This window comes from Rosa chinensis, chromosome 3, assembly GCF_002994745.2.
Source record: "Rosa chinensis cultivar Old Blush chromosome 3, RchiOBHm-V2, whole genome shotgun sequence".
NCBI lineage: Eukaryota > Viridiplantae > Streptophyta > Magnoliopsida > Rosales > Rosaceae > Rosa > Rosa chinensis.
Window position 1 is genome coordinate 13,087,423 of NC_037090.1, and position 23,067 is coordinate 13,110,489.

The following is a 23,067-nucleotide window of genomic DNA, read 5'->3' on the forward strand; positions in this document are numbered from 1 at the left end:
CACCACAGAGAATACCTGTTTTGACTTTGACAAGCCAATTGACAAGAGTTCATCCATAATTGCTTCCCAGATGAGCTGTCCCCTAAAGAAAAGTTTTGATCCATTCTACAAAACAAAAGAACAGGCAATGTTACAACTAGCAAGTAACTTACTTCCATTACGTTTCTCCAAAGAAAAAAAATCCTCCCATCTACAAAAAACTATAACCAGTTCAGAAACAAGGCCCAAAATCTCCAAACAAAAATATACCTTCACCTCATTTTCGGGGTGGCCTGCAAAAGACGCGCCATCACAGTACCGTATTTTTACTTTGTTCCAGTTAAAGAAGTCCAGAGAATACTCCAAAACACATCAATTAGCTAGATAGCAACTTCAACATCGACTCAAATTACACAATTAAGCTTTAAATACAAGGATTTTGTGACGGTTGAGAGCTCAAAATCCGGAAGTTTGATCCATGTACTTGGAAGACCCTAATGGAGTTCTTTTCCGGAAAGAACATGATTCTATTGTATTGCACCAACCCCCACCCTACAACGCATTCCCCAATTTTCCGATTCTTAATACTCAGACGAGGGTGGCGATTGCGGAGTCTGAGGTTCGCCGTTGACCCCGCCATCACAGTCAAAGCGACACTTGAGAGTTCAAAATTAGAGGCCGGCTCCGGGCATAAGCCATTAATGGCCCAATGTCATGGGCCTTTTAAATTTTAAAGTCAAATATCTTAATGTGCTTTGTAGTGTATATATGAGAGAATGAACTTGCTTATTTAGCGAATGAACTTTGCTAACTTCTGCCAGAAGACTTGGTCGGAGTAGATAAAAGAGAATTGTGCTTGAGAAAAAGCCCAAGAGAAGGAATTTGATGAGGATGGTAAGAAGAGCGATTTCGAAGAGTATGAATCGGCGACACAAGTCGGCTGTGACGCCGAAAGAAATGGAGTCGGAGAAAATCAGCGAGGAGTTGAATCCGAGTAGTACTAACTTGAGCAGCCATGCGAGTTTGAGTGGAAATGAGAATGGGATTGGGGATTTCTCAATGGAAAGTCAGAATCTTCAGTGGGCTCAAGGGAAGGCGGGTGAGGATCGAGACGTGGTTTCTGATGAGCATGGTTGGGTGTTTGTGGGGATTTATGATGGGTTTAATGGCCCTGATGCTCCTAATTATTTGTTGTCGAATCTTTACTCTGCTGTGCATGAGGAGTAAGCCTGGCAATAGTGTGGTTACGGGCGGGTTACGGGCGGACTTAAGACCATCTCCAACGGAGAGGTCTTTTGCCAGATGGACAAGGTAACGGTAAGAATTGATAGAGCAACCCAACTCCAATAGATCTGTCAAATCCTACGTGGATTTGACATATCAAACCAATCTGTCAAATTTGACAGTTCTCCCCAACTCTGTCAAATTTTTTCTGTTCTCGCTCTTTGCTTCTCTTCACCACTCTCTCAGTCTCTCTCTTTCGTCTTACCCAGAACAAAGCCACTTATGACAAACCTTTCATGAATCATTCTCTGATTTTCATCTCTCAATTTCTTCCTACCATACCAGAAACAATTATGGCAAACATTCATGAATTTCTGGCAAATATTCGCAAAGTATAATTTCTGATCTGAGATTTGGTGTTGGTGATTTAATGGAGATAACAGCAAAATGAAGAACATCTTACACCCAAATGCAGATAAAAATGAATCCCAATAATTCGATATCTTTCTGCTTCTTCTATTAATTGGGCTTTGCTTGCTTGTGTCCATCCTTATTGCAAAGTCAAGCTAAGCTCTTTCCTGATCAAGACTCAAACTTTAATCTTTCTTTCTCTGTTTTGATGCTTTTTGCAGATCTTGGTCTGAGCATAAAAAGGGGAAAATTTTGGTTTTGGGTTGGTTGCTTTTGTGGGGTGGGGGAAGAAGGGGGAAGGGAGGGAGAGGGGAAAATCGGAGAGAGAGAGAGAGAAGCAGAAGAAGAAGACATAGAGCTTCTGAACCAGACCCAAAATGGTTGGGTTGAAGTGCTGAACAGGAGATAGAGAAGAAAGAGAATCTTTTTGTTATAAAATTTTTTGAAAAATAATAAAATAATATTTAAATATAAATAATCCATTGGACAAAAAATTTGTCAAAAATGACCATAACACATCATCATTCAAATTCGAATTTGACACAAGTTTTTTGACCAACTTGTTGGAGATGCTCTAACGGGCTCAACCCGTTATCTTAACGGGTTATAACGGGTTTAGCCCGACTGGTTCGTGGGTTACCCGTTGAAATCCGTTAAGACCGCTAAGGTTTTTTTTTTTTTTTTAAATTTTAAAATTCTTTTCTAATCAATTACCCACTAAAACCCGTTAATACCTGTTAACAATAAATTGGCCATTGAAACCCGTTAAGACCCGCTAACATAAAAATGAATTTATTATTTATTTATTTTTTGCATTTTTTAAAACTCTTTTTCACACCCATTATCTATTAAAACCCTTCTCAAAAATAATTTTTAAAATGTTTTTATTTTTTATTATTATTTTTTTTTAATCCCTCTTCCAACCCATTACCCATTAAAACTCTTTTTCATTGTTGATTTTCATTAAATCTAACTATCAAAAGTTAATACATATTGGGCTCATAATTCTAAAAAAAATAAAAAATAAAAAAAAACTCTTTTTTTTCTCTTCTAACCGAGCTCGATAGATTCCTTCGTGCAGCCCGTTTCCGCCCGTTAACTAACAGGTTGGCAGCCCATTAACACGTTAAGTTATCGGGCGGAAATTAATGAGTTTTTAGCGAGCGGTTAATGGACGGTTAACGGGTCATGGGCTGAATTGCCAAGCCTAATGAGGAGCTCAAGGGGCTGTTATGGAGTGACATGTTGGAAATCGAATCCACGAAATTGAAATCATCGGATTCGAATGTGGTTTCGTGTTCTTTTAGTGAGGTTGGCTGCATTGATGGAGTTGATAAGGAGAATTGTACAGTGGAGAATGTGTTGAGCAAGCATTTGAGGAATGAAAGTAATGAGATGGATAATAAGTGGGAGGAGAGTCAGAGGAGGATTGGTTCATTTACACCGTCAGTGCAGGCACCGACATAAATGAATAGTTAGATTATATTAAATACACTCGTAGGTTATTAATAAAAATATTAATTATATATATCAAGGGTTGAGATCATCTTATAAGTGTTGGTTCATTTATACCGTCGGTGCATAGAATAATTTCCAGAGTCAGAGGAGATGGAAGTAGGAAGTGTGAATGGGATAGAGAAAGGCTAGAGCTTGAGAGGAAAACTAAGGAGAACTTGAAGCTTAAGGTGTATTATGGTGTGGCAACTTGTTAGTATATCATGTTTGGCATTCCTCACATTAACAAAACATCTCTACCCTTTAAGCCCAAGAGTTAGAAGCCCAAATATGCAGCCCAAGCCCATAATTGTTTAACAATTGTGGTTGTCTTGGTTGTCTTGCTGTCTAAGACTCACTTGAAGACTTGAAGATCAGTTTGCTGCCTTGCCCTCGTGCTTTCCCATCCTATCTTAGCTTGCTGTCTTGTCCAAGATCAAGCTTCAAGTTTGAAGATCAAAAGAAGACCCCTCTTCTTCATGGCTCCAGTAAGCTCATGCATGGCATCTCTTTTCACAAAACCATGGGTTTTTTATGGGTTCCCTTCTTGTGTCAGCTTTTATTAAGGAAATTAGGAGTTGGCTTCTAAATTTGGTTTTCCAATTTGAAATTTGGGAATTGAGTTTACATGTGCAATCTGAAATTAAGGGTATGGGTTTACCTACTCCAATTGAGCTTAAGGGGTCCTTGAGTGAACTGACCTTCCTCTTCGTCCTCTATATATATATGGGTTCTCTGTTCCTACTCGGGTATTGAAAATACTTTTGTTTTTCAGTCCCTTTGTTGTTAAAGAGTTATCTCTTTGGTTTTCTATTTTTCAAAGTGTCTTGTTCCATGTTGAAAACAATTTGAAAAACAACGAACCATTCATTCATTCATGTATAATCATCTCTTGCATCCCATGAGGTAATTTGGGTATTGCAAGCTTCAAAGGTGAAATCTCCAAAAAGAACTTGTTGCGTTCATAGCTTGTTTCATAGCTGGGATTTCAAAGTGTATCACTTGTATAAACAATTAGCAAGTAGTGATTACACACAGTCTAGTGATTCAGTCTAGGAAGGATTGCCGCTGTCAGTTCAATCCCTGTAGTGTAAACTTGTAATATGTTTTTCATTAGTGATTTGGTTTTGGTCCTTCAAGTGTGAAGGCCACGCTAATGTTTTCCCTTTATAGGGTTTTACTGCGTCAACAAAACATGTGTTCTTTATTGCTTTAGTTGGTTTGTTGAATTTACAATACTTTCTGTTCAATATCAGTTCTCAGGATTGATCACCTTCTTGCAATCCCTGAGAAAGGTTTTTGAACGAAAAATTGGCTGTGAGCCTATTCACCCCCCTCTAGGCTCCTTCTAGGATCTACACAGCTACAAACCCCTCGGATGTTCTCAAGGCTCTTTCGGAGGCATTAGGAAAAACTGAGGAGGCCTATTTGGATGTTGCGAATAAGGTGGTCACCGAAAATCCTAAGTTGGCTCTGATGGGGTCTTGTGTGCTGGTGATGTTGATGAAGGGAGATGATGTTTACTTGATGAATATTGGGGATAGTAGTGCGGTTTTAGCTCAGAAAGTAGATCCCAAGATCAAGCAAAACTTTGAATGGATTAATAAGGAAACTTTATGCAAGCGTCGATCATCTAGTGCTGATGAGCTTTACAGTTTAAACAATTTGACTTCGGTGCTGACAATCGATCACAGCACAAATGTGAAAGAGGTATTTTGACATTGTCGTTATGTTCTTAGTTTTGATGCTACTGCAGTGATGAATAAGAGGGTGAAGGGTTATTTGAAGGTCACTTGGGCATTTGGTGCCGGCTTTCTAAAACATGTACTTTTAGTTTAAACTTATGTTGGATAATGAGGAACCTTAAGATTTGCTTCAAGTACAAAGTAAACATGAATGCCAATTACTCCCATATATATGCCTTATGAATAACAATTGATCCTCTTCACAAGGCATTAGTGCTTTAGCACCGTATTATTGAATTCAGAATGAAAATGATACATCGATGAACTAAGATCACATAAAAAGTTTATTATTTTAGTGAATAATGGGATAATTGTTTTAGAGAATTGGAATGATGTCTTGTTTTCAACTCACCATGAGGTTTATATAGGGTTACATCATGTATACAAAAAGCAATACATAATAGCTACACTAATCAATCACATACATTACGAGTCTGTCAATCGCATATATTACGAGTCTGTCAATCGCATACATTAAGCAATACCTATTGCATGAATAGTCATTATCATTCACAACACTCCCCCTTAGATATTCCATGTCAATAGTGTTGCCTCTGCTATGCGCTTCTAAGTTGTCTCGTCAAAAACCTTGCCAAGTAATAAAAACCATGTGGGAAAAAACAACCTTAAAAGGAGAAATAGAGCACAACGCGCTTGAATGTGAAGTAGTCGACATCCTTCAACACTCCCCCTTGTATCGCTCAAACTCAGTGATGACGCTTTGATCATTGCCTCACTAAAAACATTGCCAGGTAACAAAAACCCTATGAGACAAAAATAACCCTAGTTGAAGGGCAAAAAGAGCACAACACGTTCTTCACTCTTCGAGATCGAACATGTAGACATCATACCTCCCCCTGATGTCAAGGTATCCCCCTGATTTATACAATTATAAGGGTTTAGATAACTTTCTTAATCTAATGCTATTCACATGTTTCTCGAAGGTGAATTTAGTCATTTAGGTAAAGAATTGGCAAGCAAGTCTGCTACATTATCTTCTGAACTGATTTGATTCACTTCAATATTTAGAAGTGTTTGTTGTTGCTGATTATAAAAGAACTTAGGCAATATATGCTTGGTGTTATCGCCCTTGATGAAACCTAACTGCATTTGCTCAATACAAGCTGCATTATCTTCATAAATGCATGTCGGTTCATCTATGGTAGACTTCAAACCACAAGTTCCCCGAATGTGTCTAACTACAGACCTTAGCCATATGCATTCTCGCAAGGCTTCATGTAGAGCGATAATCTCTGCATGATTTGAGGAAGTAGCAACAAGGGTCTGCTTTGTAGACCTCCAAGATATCGCAGTGCTTCCCATGGTAAAGACAAAACCTGTTTGGAAGCGACCTTTGTGAGGGTTAGAGAGATACCCTACATCAGCAAAACTCATCAAGACATCGTTGTCATTTTTATGGAAGGGAGGAGGAGCACAGAAGGTGGCATTTTGCCTTGTGGAGTCTGATCCCACACTTCCGTTATTTCTTTTCTCTCTATAGGTATAGAACAAGCTCATATCAATCGTACCTCTCAAGTATCGAAAGATTGTCTTTATGCCAATCCAATGGCGACGTGTTGACACAGAACTGTGTCGAGCTATCAAGTTCACTGCGAATGAGATGTTCGGTCTTGTGCATTGAGCTAAGTACAATAATGCGTCTATTGCACTTAGATAGGGCACTTCAACCTCTAATAAGTCTTCGTCCTCATCCCTCGGACGAAACGGATCTTTTTCAGGCTCAAGACTACTACCGATCATGGGAGTACTCACAGGCTTTGCTTTATCTTCATTAAAGCGCCTTAATAATTTTTGAGTATATGCTGACTGATGGATCTAATCTTATCACTACGGTGCTCGAGTTCTAGTCCGAGGCAAAACCGTGTTTTCCCAAGATCTTTCATCTCAAATTCGGATTTCAAGTACTTAGCAGTTTCCTTTAACTCATCTAGAGTTCCAATTAGGTTCATGTCATTGACATAAACTGCTACAATTGTAAATCCGGAACTTGTCCTCCTTATAAACACGCATGGGCATATTTCATTGTTGACATATCCCTTCCCAATCAAGTAGTCAGTTAGACGGTTATACCACATCCGTCCGAATTCTTTCAATCCATATAGTGAGCGTCTCAATCTTATTGAAAACGCGCTCCGTAGTTTAGAGCCACTTGACTTGGGTAATTGAAGTCCATCTAGAACCTTCATATATATCTCTAAATCTAGATCCCCATAGAGATATGCTGTAACCACATTCATAAGCTGCATGTCAAGTTTTTCAGAAACTACCAAACTGACAAGGTACCGGAATGTTATAACGTCCATTACGGGAGAATATGTCTCATCGTAGTCGATTCCAGGGCATTGTGAGAAACCTTGCGCCACAAGGCAGGCTTTGTATCTAACAACCTCATTTTTCTCATTACACTTTATAACAAAGACCCATTTATAGCCAACAGGCTTTATACTCGGGGGTGTTAGCGTTATAGGCCCAAATACCTGTCTCTTTGTTAGTGAATCCAATTTAACCTAGATCGCATCTTTCCATTTAGGCCAGTCTGCTCTTTGTTGACACTTTTCAACGGAGCAAGGTTCGATATCATCGTGTTCTATAATTCCTTGAGTAATAGAATATGCAAACACATCATCAAGGATAATAGAATCTCGATTCAACATCTCATGTACACTAGTGTAATTCATGGAGATCTCCCTATTCCCTGGAATTGGTTCTAACATTGGAGCGTCCCCCAATGATGTCTCTTGGAAATAACCATAATCCGGAATATCTTCATGAGACGGGTTATTTATGTCGATGATTAATGGATCTTTCTATGCCAAACTCGCTTTCTTTCTCGGGCGAGAATTCATCAAACCTTTGGGCTTCCCACGTTTCCTTGCTGGGAACCCGGCTTGAGCCACATTGCCATCACTATTAGTGGTGGCGGCGCCATGCCCAATACCCCTGGGTGGCGCCATGTCCAGGATTTTTAGGGACATCAATCCTTGCAGGCACGTTTGCAGCTGGAATATGTGATCTTGTCACTTTAGCGATATCAGAAAACGCATCAGGCATAGATTTTGCTACGTTATGAAGATCGAGAATTCTCCGCACTTCAATTTCAGACTGTGCGGTTCGGGGATCAAGATGAGACAAAGTGGGGACAGACCACGACAATTTCTGTCATTCTTGTTGAACATTATTGTTCATATCTCCCTCTAACGACGGGAAGACTGTCTCATGATAGGAGCATTTTAATGCGACGTTTTAACTGCATTTCCCTACATTTCTTACGTTATTTCCTTATTAAAATCCTGTTTAGGAAAGTTTCCATTCTTTGATTGGGAAAGCTCCTATTTGTAGAAAGTTTATATTTTTGTAGTTTCTATTTATCATTTTTAGTAAGTTGCCATTTTTCATTTTAGGAAAGTTTCTATTTTTCTTATTAGTTTCTATTTTTAGGACCTCCAAGCAAGTGGAAAATCTTGAGGAGGAAAATCAAAGTTGCAACCAAGTGGAAAATCTTGAGGAGGAAAATCAAAGTTGCAACCAAGTGGAAAATCTTGAGGAGGAAAATCAAAGTTGCAAGCAAGTGGAAAATCTTGAGGAGGAAAATCAAAGTTGCAACCAAGTGGAAAATCTTGAGGAGGAAAATCAATTCAAGTTGAACAAGTGATAAACAAGTGGGAAGATATTTTTTACAAATTTGTCTAACATATCTAGCCCTTCATTTATGTTCATCTCCACCCTCCATTCATCATTTTTTGGGCTATAAATACACTTCTCCTCTCACTCTCATAACACATTCCTTCATCCATTCCATCTTCTTTGTCTCTCCATTTCCTTTCCATTTTCCCACACAAAATTCCTTCATCCATTTCATCTCCTTGTCTCACCATTTCCTCTCCATTTTCCTTACAATTCCTTCACCCATTCCATCTTCTTTGTCTCTCCATTTCCTTTCCATTTTCCCACACATTCTCTAGTTGCAAAGTTCTGCATTTTCAAGCAAGGAGAGGAAGAAGAAGAAGGAGCCGTGAAGATCATATCCTCCATCATCCACCTTGAAGGCTTGCTTCCAAGATTCAAGATCCAACCATCTAGCTCTCCATCTCCATCTCCACTCACGGTGTAATTCATTCTTTTTCCTTGTAATGATCTTTTGTTTTCCTTGTATGATTTCGTATGAACTTGTTTCTAGTTAACAATAATGTTTAGGGCAAAGTTTAAGCCCAATTTCTATGTTTAAATAAAGTTTTCGAATTCTATAATTGTGATTCTAAGTCGCTTATGTGAGTTTGTTCGATTAAATTTGCTTTACAGAAAACTTTTATATGTTTATCTTATTTGGGTCGACACTTATAGGATTTGCATGTAATTGGTGCTAGGTTTAAGAACATGAAATCGACTTTTCGTTTTGTGTAACTTGAATCAAAAGTAGTAAAGGTTCTGGACAAGAATCGAATTTAATTGAAGAGGATTGCAATTAGGTGGACTTTTCCATAACTAAGTTGTACACTTGAGTTGATAGCCTTTCTCTATGTCTAATGCGTTGAACATGTCATGATTGACTAGCTTTCTAGGGCTTGATTGCATGTTTGATAGGATTAATCTAGGTGCTTTCGCTTAGGTTAATTAGCATTGAAAAGTAAAATATGAGAAATCATTTGCTTTCGAATGTTTCACATGATCAACTCCTCTCTCATGACTTGGAAGAACAATTATAGGGTTTGAATCGAATTTGATTACATGGAATTGGTTTTGATCTTTGTTCCTTGCGTTCCACCCTTGTATATATGTTTTTACGTTTTCTTTATTTTATTTATTTTAATTTTAATTTTAAGAATCCTAATCCCCCCCTTATTTTTGTTCACTTGTATATATTTATTCTTTATTTTATTTTTGTAAATAATACTTTTCTTTATTTGTTTCACAATGACAGGTGTACCCTCAATCCCCGGAATAGAACGATCCCTATTTGCTTATACTACTAACGATATTTCAGGGTTAAATTATGCGCTTCCCAAAAGCGCATCATCTCATCAAAGTGACAATCCGCAAATCAAGCGATAAATAAATCACATGTCAAGGGTGCTAAGTAGTGGATAATGGTTGGAGAGTCATATTCAATATAAATGTCTAATCGTCTTTGAGGACCCATTTTGGTACGCTATGGCGGTGCAATTGGTACATAAACTGTACACTCAAATATGCGTAAGTGTGAGACATTAGGCTCATATCCAGTAACCATCAAGGACACATAAAATGGTTGAGTGGCAGTAGGCCTCAGACGAATGAGCACAGCTGCATGCAATATTGCATAGCCCCAAGCAGAAACAGGGAGATTGGTGAGCATAACCAATGCTTTAACGACCATTTGAAGTCTTTTAATGACAGCTTCTGCGAGACCATTTTGGGTGTGAACATGAGGAACAGGGTGTTCAACCTCAATCCCAATGGACATGCAATAGTCATCAAACGTTTTTGATGTAAACTCTCCAGCATTGTCAAGACGAATTGACTTAATGGGATGATCAGGCTGGTGAGCCCTTAATTTAATGATTTGTGCTAGGAGTTTAGCGAATGCAGTATTTCTTGTGGACAATAGCATGACATGTGATCATCGTGTCGATGCATCAACCAACACTATAAAATATCTAAATGGTCCGCAAGTTGGTTGAATAGGTCCACAAATATCACCTTGGATTCTTTGTAAGAATGGAATATTTTCCTTAGTGTCATTTGCATAGGATGGTCTCGATCATAATTTTGCTAAAGAACAGACTTTGGAAAACGAAATATGGGCTTTAGAAGCAACCAGGGAAGTATCCGGTTGAGTCACGAAGTCACAATTGACTTTAGAAGTAGAAAAAGGAACCAAGGAGGCATTGGTGGTGTCAATACCACTTTTGGGCTGCAAGGGGTAGGCGGCGCCAACCCTACCTTGGATCGAATTTTGGTTCTGACTTCTTTTCGTTTTGAAAAATGGATGTCCATGTGAAGTCTTTAATATACGGATCATCATATCACGACCTGGGTGTCCCAAACGGTCATGCCAAAGCATATATGTGTCAGAATCCCATAAGTCATCTCTCATGACATGGTTGGATTCAATAATTCAAATAGTGGTTGCATACAATCCACTAGAGCGACACATAAGTTTCTCTAATACTCGTTTATGTCTGTAGTCATTAGAGGTGATGCAAAGGAACTCTTGTCCATTCTCACAATGTGTTTCCACATGAAAACCATTGGCTCTTATATCTTTAAAACTCAATAGGGTTCGACCATAAATCAATTGTGATAGTCCAGCCATCGTAGTCACAGAAGATCGACTAGGCGTCATCCATAGAAATAGTTGCCTATGTCGCAATATAGTATGTGTGGTGCCACTATCAACAAGGCATTCCAAATCTCCAGGAAACATACTGAAAAATAATAAAGTTCGGAATTAAAATATGTCCATGACATCGAATAATAATACGATACTTTATTAATAAAGGTCCCAAAAAGTCTAATCTAAAATAAAATCAAACTAAGACACATTGTAGTCATTCTATCCGTTTGGTAACTTCAATCAAATATGACCAGGAAAGTAGAGAGAAATGTTGGTGGAGCGAGGCTCTCTGTAACATCCCGTATCGTCACTTACCCGTTTACTAGTCATTTGGACGGTAAATGACAATTACTTTTACTTTTCACCCTAATTTGGTAGTTTAGTGGCCCTAAAAGTTGACTTTTTGTTCGGGTCAAAATTTGGGAAAATGTTCTTCATGGAAGTCGTAGAGGACGTTAAACCGAGCGCGTGCATATGTGGTACGTAAAAATCGGAGCTCGTATGCGAAAGTTAGAAGCGAAAATGTAGAAGTTACTGTTCATGGTAACTTTTGATAAAAATGGAAAGTTACCCGGGTAGGTTTCCATTTCCGGAAACCACCCCGGCTCTTTCTCTCTCCTCTCCCCCGAGCTCTCTCTTCTCCGGTTCGGTCTCCTCCTCACCCCCTCCGATTTCCGGCGATTCCGGCCACCACAGGGCGTGCCACCGGTCACCAGAGGAGCGCCTCCTCCCTCCGAGCACCCCAGCAGCCTTGGTTTTCCACGATTTGGCCGGAAAACCACGGATCGAAGCCTAAACCACTCCGGCTGCAGTTTGGGACTTTTGCCGATTTCCGGCGATTCCGGCCACCTCCGGTCCCCATTTCGCCATCGAAGGTTCGGTTTTCATCACTGATCATTTCCCCTATGGCCTTGTATCACGATTTAGTGTGTAGATGCCGAATCGACGAATTGAAATTCTAGGGTTCTTGAGGATTTCTGGGTTTTTGTTCATTGATCGATTTCGGCCGTTTTTAATTGTTATTTGGGAATGTTGTAGTTGAGAAGTTGAATCAGTGTGTTGAGAAGGTGCTACTGCCAAATTTTGGTGGCCATCGGAGATGGTGGCGGCGGCGCCGCCACTGTGGGCGGCGGTAGCGGCGGCTAGGGTAGTTTATAAATTTCAATTTTTAGCTAGTTAAATTCTATAATTATCATAGAGCTTATATGTGAAGTTTGGTGAATTTTGGAGGAGTTTGGAATTGTTTGTGAATTTTCGAAGTTTGGAGTTTTGTGGTGGAATTATGGGAAATCCGGCCGTCGGATTTCCCTCGTTTTCATTATGGAATATGTAAATTGAGGAATTAGAATTGTGGAAGAGATTTGGGTTGAATTTGAGAAGTATTGGAGATAGGGATTTTTGGATTTCGTTTAAGTTCGTAATTATTTTATCGGATTGCCGTTTACGGAAATACAATTGTGTACAGGACGACGTACCGAGCTATTGCTCGATGACGGAACACAAATGCGTGATCGTCGGAATAGTACTGTGAGTGGACTTTTGTTTTAAATAGCGATGCATGCATTTATTCTCTTAAAATAATGCTCTAGCGTTTATTTATATAACTTTTTGAGGAAATGAATTAATTTTCGGAAATTGATTTCGAATTATATCATGGATTTGCTTTCAATAATGAGTTTCAAAGGTTGGTTTTGATTTATTATATTATTTGATGAATTTCTTATTCCGAGGTAAAACTTCCGGAATTAAGCATATCCCTAATCACTGAGTTAAGCTCCGGAAAGATATTTAAGATGAGTTTCAATGGAGTTGGATATTCTCAATTGTTTATTGACTATCGGTTTTGGCATCAGGAATGTCTAATTAAGGATTTTGGATTTGTTTGATTTCCGATATTACTTTGATTTATGCGGATTCAGAATTTATACTATATATTTTATATTTATATTAAGCAATTTGAGATTATAATGAGATTTCGACGAAGTAAAACTTTATACTTATTTTTATCTTATTTATTTTGAACTTGAGATGATCTTGGCGTGCGGGGTCACGTCTTTGCACACTTGGATTCTTACTTTGTGAAATAAGTGGGGAAATTATACAGTTTTTCTTGGCTTTCGACTATCTTCCTTTTCACCATACGCGGGTCATGTGCTTAGGTCTCCTCCTCACTTACTTTGTGTTTGTGGGTGGCAGTGAGGTAGCTTTCTCCTCCTCACGTGGGTGGTAGTCGAGGTGATATTCTCCTCCTCGCACAATCTATGTGCGAATGGTAGTTGAGGTTATTAGTTCTCCTCCTCGCACAATCTATGTGCGAATGGCAGTCGAGGGTAGGTAGAGCCTGAGGGGCTCCATTCCCGTATGGTGAACTCTCTTCCCCGGATCCTTTTATTGTTGTTTTTGACTAGCGGGGCTAGTCCGTTTTCCGTTAACCAGTGGGGCTGGTCCTATTTCTCGAGCATTGGAATTTAAATTCTTATTTGTGGTTATTTGTGACTAGCCCATTTCTTGAGAGGAGCTTCTCTTGATTTGTTTTCTAAATCGTTGCATGCATCGAGAGTTTTAAGGAAATAAATGTGGGAAAGTATAAAAATCCTTTTGGTTTAAAATTGTTTATTTTGTCCACTCACGCTAACGTTTTTACATACTTTTCCCCTGGGCCCTTCGGTTTCAAATGCCCAGTTTGCAGGCGAATTGGTTGAGGTCGGGCGTACACGGAGTTGAGGCATAGTCAACAGCATAGCTTCCGCGGTTGCCTTTGAGTTAGGTTGTCCTTATTTACCTTTCTATTAGAATTGCTCTGATTACCTATGGGATTTATGTTTTTCAAGTTGAGGTTGAGTTGGGGAGCAGGGTGGCTCCAGAAGTATAAGGATGACTTGATTTAGAAGTGTAAATGCTTTCTACAGGTTTAGGGTAGCCCATTTTAGGGGAAGTTCCGTCAAATTTTTGGTAGGATTTCTTCTAAGGTGGGCCCCGCAGGGCCACCTCGGATTTCAGGGTGAAATTCGGGGCGGGTCCTGTCACTCTCTTAAGTACCATTAATCTCAATGACTTTCCTAGACATCATATTTCATTAGGTGCACCACATAAGAAAGAGTTTAATACAATTGTCATTTATTGACTAAGGTATATTGCCATTACAAAAATTCTTGGAAAATAAAAAGACTATTCTAATCAAAGTCTGCAACATCCTTGTGCACTTTATCTTCATCTTTGAAGTCCTCTATGGTGAGATTGACATCTCCACCATCTTCTTCTTGTTCTTCTTCTTCTGCAATGTACACTTCTTGCTCCCTCAGGTCCCTGTATGCCCTGTATCTTGAAGCTAGTTGCTCGCTTGCCTTGCATTGCTTGAACCAATGCTCACTTGATCCACATCGATGACACATGTCATTGTGGTTGCCTCCCTTTAATTGAGGTGCACGTTATGGGCGTTCCCTGGGAGGGTTGGCGCCACCACCATGACCCATGGCGCCTCCACCACGAGCCTTGGTGCCATCACCACGACCAGGGATACCACCACCACCTCTCCCACATGTAGCATTGTCACCACGTGTATTCGCACCAAACATGCGGTTTCTTTCCTTTTGGGCGGTTATATGGACCCATACGTCCCTCATATCCTTTATTCTTAGGGTTCCGCTCATTGCGCCCTCTTTTGGGTACATTATAATTCGCCTTATGAACGCTCTTAGTTCCAATGGGCCTTGAATTAAAATTCCTCACGAGTATGTTATCATGTTTCTCAGCTACAGATATGCGATTGATAAGCTTATGAAACCTTGTGATCCATCCAGCATTGACTTCAGTGTGGTATTGCTTTGATGCCACAATGGCTGAAACGGGGAAGGTGGAGAGAGTTTTCTCAATTAGTTTTTGCTCTGTGACAGGTTGTCCACAAAACCTCAACATGGACTGTAGGCGAAGATCTTCTGAATTATATTCAGCAACATACTTGAAATCAGTAAAGCGCAGATTGTTCTATTGAACCTTCAAGTCAAGGAGGAAGGAATGTTGGACATTGCCAAAGCGCTCTTCTAGCGCTACCCATATCTCTCTTGCATCCTTGATCGACATATACACCAGTCTGAGTGCCTTGTCCATATGGCATCGCATCAAGATAACTGCTTGAGCATGCTTTGTAGGTGTTCGCACGAACACACGATCCGGGTTAGGTGCCTGGATTATGGGTAATATTCCCTTTAAAGTGAGGTGGTTCTCTGTAATACCCCGAAAAATCCAAATTAAATTCCGTGGATTTTTAGAATTGATTTCGCGGTATTAGGAGCGAGTACGAAGCTTGGAGAAGTTGTGGAAGTAGTTCGAACGATTTTATTTTCGAAATCGAACGTTATTTAGGGGCCCGCGAAAGTTGACTTTTTATACGTACCGAATTTGGGAAAACTTCCTTCATGAAAGTTGTAGAGCTCGTCGATACGATCGCGTCCATATGTGGAACGCAATATTCGGAGTTCGTATGAATAAGTTATGAATATTTGAAAATTGGAATTTTTCTATAAATAGCAGAAAAATCAGAATTTTTCATTAAGGACGAAAATTTCCTATTTTTGCTAAACAGTCCCCCCAGCATCTCCGATTCTCTCTCTCTCTGTTTCCCTTCAGACCCGGCGGGTTTTCGCCGACCCGACCCGGAGATTTCTCCGCTCTCCGGCCTCCTCCGGCCAAGGACCCGGACTCCCCTGAGATCGCCAGCCCACGACAAGCCTCCCTCTGGTGTCGCCGTGCTCTGCCGCTGCCCCGAAAGATGGATGGAAGGAGCCACAGTTCCGATCGGTGACCCGACCGGAAAACCAATTTTCCGGCATCCCCTCGGCCGATCCTTCCCATTTTCGTGATCTCCTCCTCCCCCTGATCATTCCCATGTAAGTCTTTCATCACGATTTTGTGTGTAGAACGCTAGATCAAGGTTTGACTTTTTCGACGTCCCTGATTTGATCTAGGATCTGATCGTGCGTCCGAGATTTAATCCAACTTCAAAGCCTGATCTAGGACGATCTAGGCCGAACCGGACTTAGCTCCAGGTATGAAAGCTGATCTCCCTTTCATTTTAAAGAAGTTTGTAGTTGACAACTTTTGCATTGGAGGTGGTTGACCGCCGTGTTGACCGCCATCTGACCACCGCTTGTGGCGGCGCGTCGGACAATATTTTGAGTTTATATTATCTGGACGATGATCTACGCATCCATACGAGCGTTTTGATATATTACAAGGTTATTTTAGAAAAGGTTGATAAATAGTGGATTTACGTTTTTACGTTTATCTTCGGTTTTCGATCTGTGAAGATCAGACCATCGGTTTTACCTCAAATTTTAGTATGTTGATCGTATGACTGTCCCGATGACTTTGTGAGGTCACGGGCGAAGATCCGACCGTTGGATCTTCGTATAATTGTGAAATAGTGATTCGGAAGGCGATTCGTGAGAATCCGACTGTCGGATTTTCATGAAATTTTGTGGAGATGTTTATAAGGACGATTCAGGAAGATCAGACCGTTGGATCTTCGTGATAATTTTGGAGGATGATCCTAAGGGCGATCCGTGAGGATCCGACCGTTGGATCGTCTTTATTTTAGAATCCAACCGTTGGATCGTCTTTATTTTAGAATCTGACCGTTGGATCGTCGTTTAAGTTTATTTCGTGTTTCGTTTACTAAGCAAAGACCATACTTGATTAGGTACTTGACGGTTTGAGTTGACGAGCGTTTGGAATATCGTTATATTTGAGTTTTTAGAAGACGCAGCTGGATTAGAGGTGAGTAAACCTCACGTGGTTCATATTACGAACCGAATAAATTTAATTACTTTATTTTTGTCATAATTGTGTGAAAATATTTGTGGAATAAATATTTGTTTTAAATCATATGGACTTGATCAACTACGGTCCATAGGTAAGTAAAATGATTTTATTATACAAATGAATTTCACGGTTTTTATGCTTGAACTATAGTTGGTATTAGTGGTCATTCCTGAGCGGATGATTACGTATATATATATTTACGTGAAATATATATATGTTAATTGGCGTGTGATTGGTATGATGAAATGATTGAGAATTGATTTGGATATTATTCAAGCTATTAATCTCCCATTTAATTGTTGAATAATGAAATGTTGATCATGTGATGTGAAAGCTATTTTATATGGCCAATTGTGAATATGTGGAAATTATTTTAAGAAGTAAAGATTTGTCTTGAAATAATATGTCTCTTTATATGGGTGTACATATACATTTATACAATCTAAAACTTATAAAGATTGTATGTTGAGAAATTGATTATGTCTGAAAAGTACAATTATGAAGCCGGGTGATTTCAACAACCCCGTGCTTAAGTGAATTACTGGTAAATGTGTTTTGATGTTATGATGACGATTAAGCTGTGGGCCCTAGTCCCTTCAGATAGTGCACTATTATACTCTTAGGAAGGGTGCTTACTTTGAGTATACATGCCTTGGTTGTGTCCTTGGTATGCTGCGGCTTACCCGTACTTTGGGAATAGTACGTCGGTCCCTAGTACGTGGATTTGTGATTTGATACCAGTCAACCTGGTTGTCCCATGCTATGGGAATAGTACGTCGGTCCCTAGCATGTGGATTTGTGATTTGTTACCAGTTAATCTGAAAATTCACTAAAAAGAGAAATGTACTTATGTGAAATTGATCAAATATCTATCCATGATATATTTTGAATATGTGAAGGTGTTATGTGAAATTGATCAAATATCTATCCATGATATATTTTGAATATGTGAAGGTGTTGGTAAAAAGAAAATCAAGCATGCATTGCTTTAATGTTATTTCACATATTAATGATGCAATATTTGTTGATTGAGTTTTAAAAGAGAGTATCGAAAAATACTTACTTTTATGTTTATGTGATTTTTGGATTACCTTGTGAATGTGTTGATTGTTTATTTGAATTATAAGATTTGTAATTAAATAAATCAACAGTTCTTTCTTGTTTACTCACGAGCTTTGCGAAAAGCTTACCGGGTTTGGTGTTGTTGCAATCCCGGTACACTATTCAAATTGTGTAGCGGGTAATCTCACAGGTCAGGAGAATCAGGGCAGTGATCGTGCGGTTTAGAGTATTAGAATTGGATTTACAGCATCTGTTTTGTGAGGAGAATTATACTCATTTGAGTTTTACCATTTGATTTGGTGAGAGTGTGCTGTAATAAGTAGCTTGAGGATTTGGGTTATGTAATATCAAGAGGTGTAACTAGTGGTTGTTTCTGAGAGAAAAATTCAGAACGTTATTTGTATTTGTTATTAGTCATGTTCCGGATTTGAATCCTTATTTCAAAATTCGGGGTGTGACATTCTCAACATCGGTTACCCAACTGTGGTAATCCGAGCCTGTTGAGTCAAGCATGGGAAAATCAAGTTTAGGTTCATTTGACATCCTGAAAATAAGAAGAGAAGATATATTAGTTTCAGAGCTAAACTTCCACGAAAACTAAAATAATAAGATTTTCGAGCTATGCTGTCATGAAAACAATTTCCAAGAATCTCTTTTGGATTAGACCAAACAATAATGTTTTAATATGGTCACAATTTGATGCTTACGGACGCTCTTAGTCCGAGCATTATGAACACTCTTAGTTCATACGAACACTCTTAGTTCGTTAAGCGTGAATCCCCACAATTTCGCTTTATTAAATAATCGAACCAATATTCGTATATTGAAAATCTTGCAGAAAATAAAGAAATTTAAAAGACAAGAAAGCAGGAACTTTAATCTTTAAAACTTACTTGTAGAAATTAGGACCAGATTCGCTTCTAAATAGCTCCCACTTTAAATGGTGTACAGGTCTCAAAACAATTCCAATAGGGATAAAATTTGGAATTCAGATAGAAGAGGCAGACACGAACAACTTTGATGAAGGAAGGATTTTGATCTGATGTCCCGATCAAGACGTTTCGGGGAGTGCAAACAGGCTGATCTGCACAGGAATGAGTGTACTGCTGTGCTGCAGGTGCAGCAGGCGTGCGACGATGCTGCGGGGGCAGTAGGAGGCACACGGGTGCTCAAGGGCTGCAGGAGCAGCACAAGGTATGGCTAGCAAGGGCTAGGAGCTTGCGGCAGTTTTTGGTGAAAGAAATTTCGGGTGTTAGGGTTTTTTTTTCCTGGCTAGGGCTTGGGTTAGAGTATCGTGCTGATAACGTGTTGTAGAGAATTGGAAAAAAATTATTGTATTCATCTCACCATGAAGTTTATATAGGGTTACATCATGTATACAAAAGGCAATATATAATAGCTATACTAATCAATCGCACATTACAAGTATGTCAATCGCATACATTATGAGTCTATCAATCGCATACAATACGAGTCTGTCAATCGCATACATTAAGCAATACCTATTGCATGAATAGTCATTATCATTTACAACAAGAATGTCATGTCTTCTTGCCACACATGTATTGCTTGACATTGTCTAAAGGGGTTTACTGCAGTACATCTTGTTTGATGTGATCACTATATTTATATTGTTTGCTAAGCTGTCTGTTATTTTTCCATTGCCTGTGAGACTAGCAAACTGCATAAACGTTAAAGTTGGCATGGATGTTGAAATTATCAGTATGGTTTAAGTTGAGCATGGCAATTTACAATAGCAAATTTTCCAAGTACTTGGAGTGTGAACCTATTTGTTTGAATCATTCACATGTTTAATGTGATGCTTAGTGGTATTCAATATATCTAGTATATGTTGATATTTTTTTGTTAAGAAAATTGTTGTCATGTTTTTGACAAGGTTGTTATGGTATATTTTTCAAGGTATAAACATGGTTTAAGTTCCTTAGTTACTTGATCTAAACGGAAATTGCAATAAGGAGCATGTTTATATTATGATACTTGATTTGCCTATTGACATGAAAATTTCAAATAGCATCACCACGTTTTATCCTAACGAGCATTTGGCTACACAGTTCCCTTGTTTATGTGTCTTATTGTCTGTACGAAAGTTTTGATTTTAGACAACAATTTTTTTTTAACAGGGGAAAGTATTTGACATATGTTTGTCGTTTACTGTAAAAGAATTGTGTGGCTTATCACTTTGATTTCTTAAAATCTACTACTTGGTAATTTATGCTTTCACTATTTTTCATGGTTATATGGATGTTCGGATTTGATAAGGGACAATGGGAGTAAGGATTTACTTTCACAAGTTAAATTTTCATGAGAAAACGATATTCTTGATTATTTTATCAAAAGAAAATTCCATTAAAGTTTTGACATTATTTTATAGGGAAAATGATCATTTACCCAATTTTAGGCTAAAAATTGCCCACTTGCTCCACCAACTGTTTTTTAACCCCATTTACCCAAAACACTCTAAGGGATTATTTCCCCTTTACCCAATTAATTCTTTTTTCTTTTTTTTTAGACTTTTTTGCCCTCTCCTTCTTTCTCACTTAGAGAGAGAAGTCACATTCCACCTTGCTGTGCTCCGGTGACCAGTAGCCCGCGCGGTCTCAGGCGACCGGACTCCGGCGAACGGTGACCGGATTCCGGCGACCGATGACTGGAATCTGGAATCCGGCTATTATTGCCCCCCAGTAATCATATTACTGCCCCCCAGTAATCATATTATTGCCTCCCAAAAATCATATTATTGCCGTCCAGTGAATTGTATGAACTCCCAAAACCAAAATGAATACACTACAGGAACAATTGATCAATTTATAATCATATTACTGCCCCCCAGTAATCATATTATTGCCCCCCAATACAAAGTCCAATGTTTCTACTGCCTCCCAATAGACCACCAAAAATGCACCTTTTTGTAGGATTCACAGATAATTTGACTTTAATACACAGAAAACAACAGGTAACTTATCAAAACACCACACTATAGTGATCCATGTCCATCGTATCAAAGTCTACTGGGGGCCAATAATGTGTCTACTGCCCCCCAGTAGACCATCAAACAAACCCCACAGTTACATTGCAATGTCAGATTACTCATATTGTTGAACATATAGTAGATCATTGGCCTCCAATCCAATAGACATTCAAAAAAAAAAAAAATTGCTATTCGTTGCCAAAAAAAAGAACTGAACAACAATTCTTTAAAAAAAAAAAAAAAACCGTCAAAATTTTTCTCCGGCCACCCATGCTTCCCCTTTAGACACCCATGCTCCTTCAGCTCGATTCCGGTACGATTCCGACCGGCTGCCTTCGTCTTCTCCAGTCAATCTAAAGAGGCTCCGGGGATTTAAGGGGCGAAACTGCGACTAACTCCAGAAGCAAAGCAACTCCAGATCAGTGAGCCTCCAGAAGCAAAGAGGCTCCGGGAGCAAAGAAGCAAAGAAACTGCGGGGTTTTGGGTAAGTGGAATTCGGTAAGCTCCGGGAGCAAATAAGCAAAGAAACTGTGGTCACCGGTCCCTAAATCACATCAGAAAGTGCGAGCTTTTGATCATCAGAGTTACCAGGAGTCCAGATCAGTGATCGGTACCAGATCGGTGTTCGGCGATTGACTGTGGGCTTGAGGTCGACGAAGATGGGGCTTGGGATGTGCTAGCCGGCGCTGGGCTAGAGGTCGACGATGAAAGTGTTGAAGGCGTGGTCGGCACTGCCGGCTGGAGAGAGAGAGAGAGACACTCTGGGAGGAGAGAAAGTTTGAGAGGAGAGAGAGATCGATGAGTTTTAGGTGAATTGATAGGGCAAAATTGTCAATAGATATTAAATTGGGTAAGTGGGGTTAAAAATCTCTTAGTGGAGTAAGTGGGCAATTTTGTTGTTGAAATTGGGTAAGTGGTCACGGTCCCTATTTTATAACCTATGAAGTTTCCCAATCTTATAGAATTTGGACAAGTTAAATTTTCTTATTTAGATATTGCTATTAGGTAAGGATAAATCAAGAAATTGGTGGTGTGTTTTATGATCCATTTTCACTGAATAAAGGTTTCTTTAGTGAAAATTCTAAATTTCTTTGGTTTAGTGGGAGTATTTCCTTCTTGCTGACATATAGTCCTTCCTTTAGCAATTGTTTTTGTTAAGTTGCTGATTATCTTGAAAGTGCATTCCAGACTTATTGGATTAAGTTTTTCCATGGACTCAAGAGCTTATGCTCAAAAGGTTTTGGTTATTATCTACAGATTGTGAATATTCAAAACCTTGTTTTTGTTCATATTGTCTTTGAACTTTTAAGGCGACGTTAAGGTTAGAATTCTCTTATGAGACAATTCATAGTCTCAGCTGGAGCTATTAACTTCTACTGATTGATGATTTTCTTGTTAAAATTTGATTTGGGATGTCTGCTCTATGATGAAGTTTTTTACTGAGGATTTCATGATTAAAATTCCATGGTATTATGTTTATTCCTTGCTGCAGCATTATTATTTTGCTAAAGCATTATGTGCTTTGAAATATAAATAGCTATTTGATTTTAGTTGTTCTCGTATTGCAGAGGCAACTTATGGAATCTATCAAGATGGTAAAGAACACATACAGCCACAGCCGAGTTTCATTGGAAACTTGTGTTTCCTTAAGGTTTTATCATTCACAACCATTAAGAGGACCAAAGTACAAGGCAAAAAGTTTTGATACATGGAGGAGCCTTTGTACATTACAGATATATCTTTTTTTTGGTAACTCATGTAGATTACAGTTGCAACATTAGTAGTTATGAAGGTCTTGTGTTCTGTTGAACATAAAGCTTCTCCTTGGCTCCATGTTGTGGTTGTTCTTTGACGGAGTTTTGAATTAGATTTTAAAAGATCATGATTCTCTTGTGCACACTAAAGAATTGATTACTATATCTTATCACAATGGTATTCTTGTTGAGTAAACTTATGATAGTCCAAGTGGGAGAATGTAAGACTAAAATGGACTTTGTCATTAGTTTACA

At 39.0% G+C, this 23,067-nt stretch overlaps 1 protein-coding gene and 2 long non-coding RNA genes across 3 annotated transcripts; all 3 read left to right on the forward strand.

Annotated features, from left to right (window-relative positions):
• Nucleotides 1-936: 936 nt before the first annotated feature.
• Nucleotides 937-4,827, forward strand: LOC112194146 (probable protein phosphatase 2C 23). The gene is made up of 3 exons (XM_024334396.1): nucleotides 937-1,202; nucleotides 2,922-3,059; nucleotides 4,461-4,827. Exons 1-3 carry the CDS (start codon nucleotides 937-939, stop codon nucleotides 4,825-4,827), a joined length of 771 nt encoding a protein of 256 aa, XP_024190164.1.
• A 10,923-nt stretch (nucleotides 4,828-15,750) lies between these two features.
• Nucleotides 15,751-23,056, forward strand: LOC112192461. Its single transcript, XR_002933514.2, has 3 exons — nucleotides 15,751-16,073; nucleotides 16,152-16,232; nucleotides 22,627-23,056. It is a non-coding gene; the product is annotated as an uncharacterized LOC112192461 (long non-coding RNA).
• LOC112192460 lies at nucleotides 16,901-18,416 on the forward strand. Its single transcript, XR_002933512.2, has 2 exons — nucleotides 16,901-16,962; nucleotides 18,245-18,416. It is a non-coding gene; the product is annotated as an uncharacterized LOC112192460 (long non-coding RNA).
• Nucleotides 23,057-23,067: the final 11 nt, after the last annotated feature.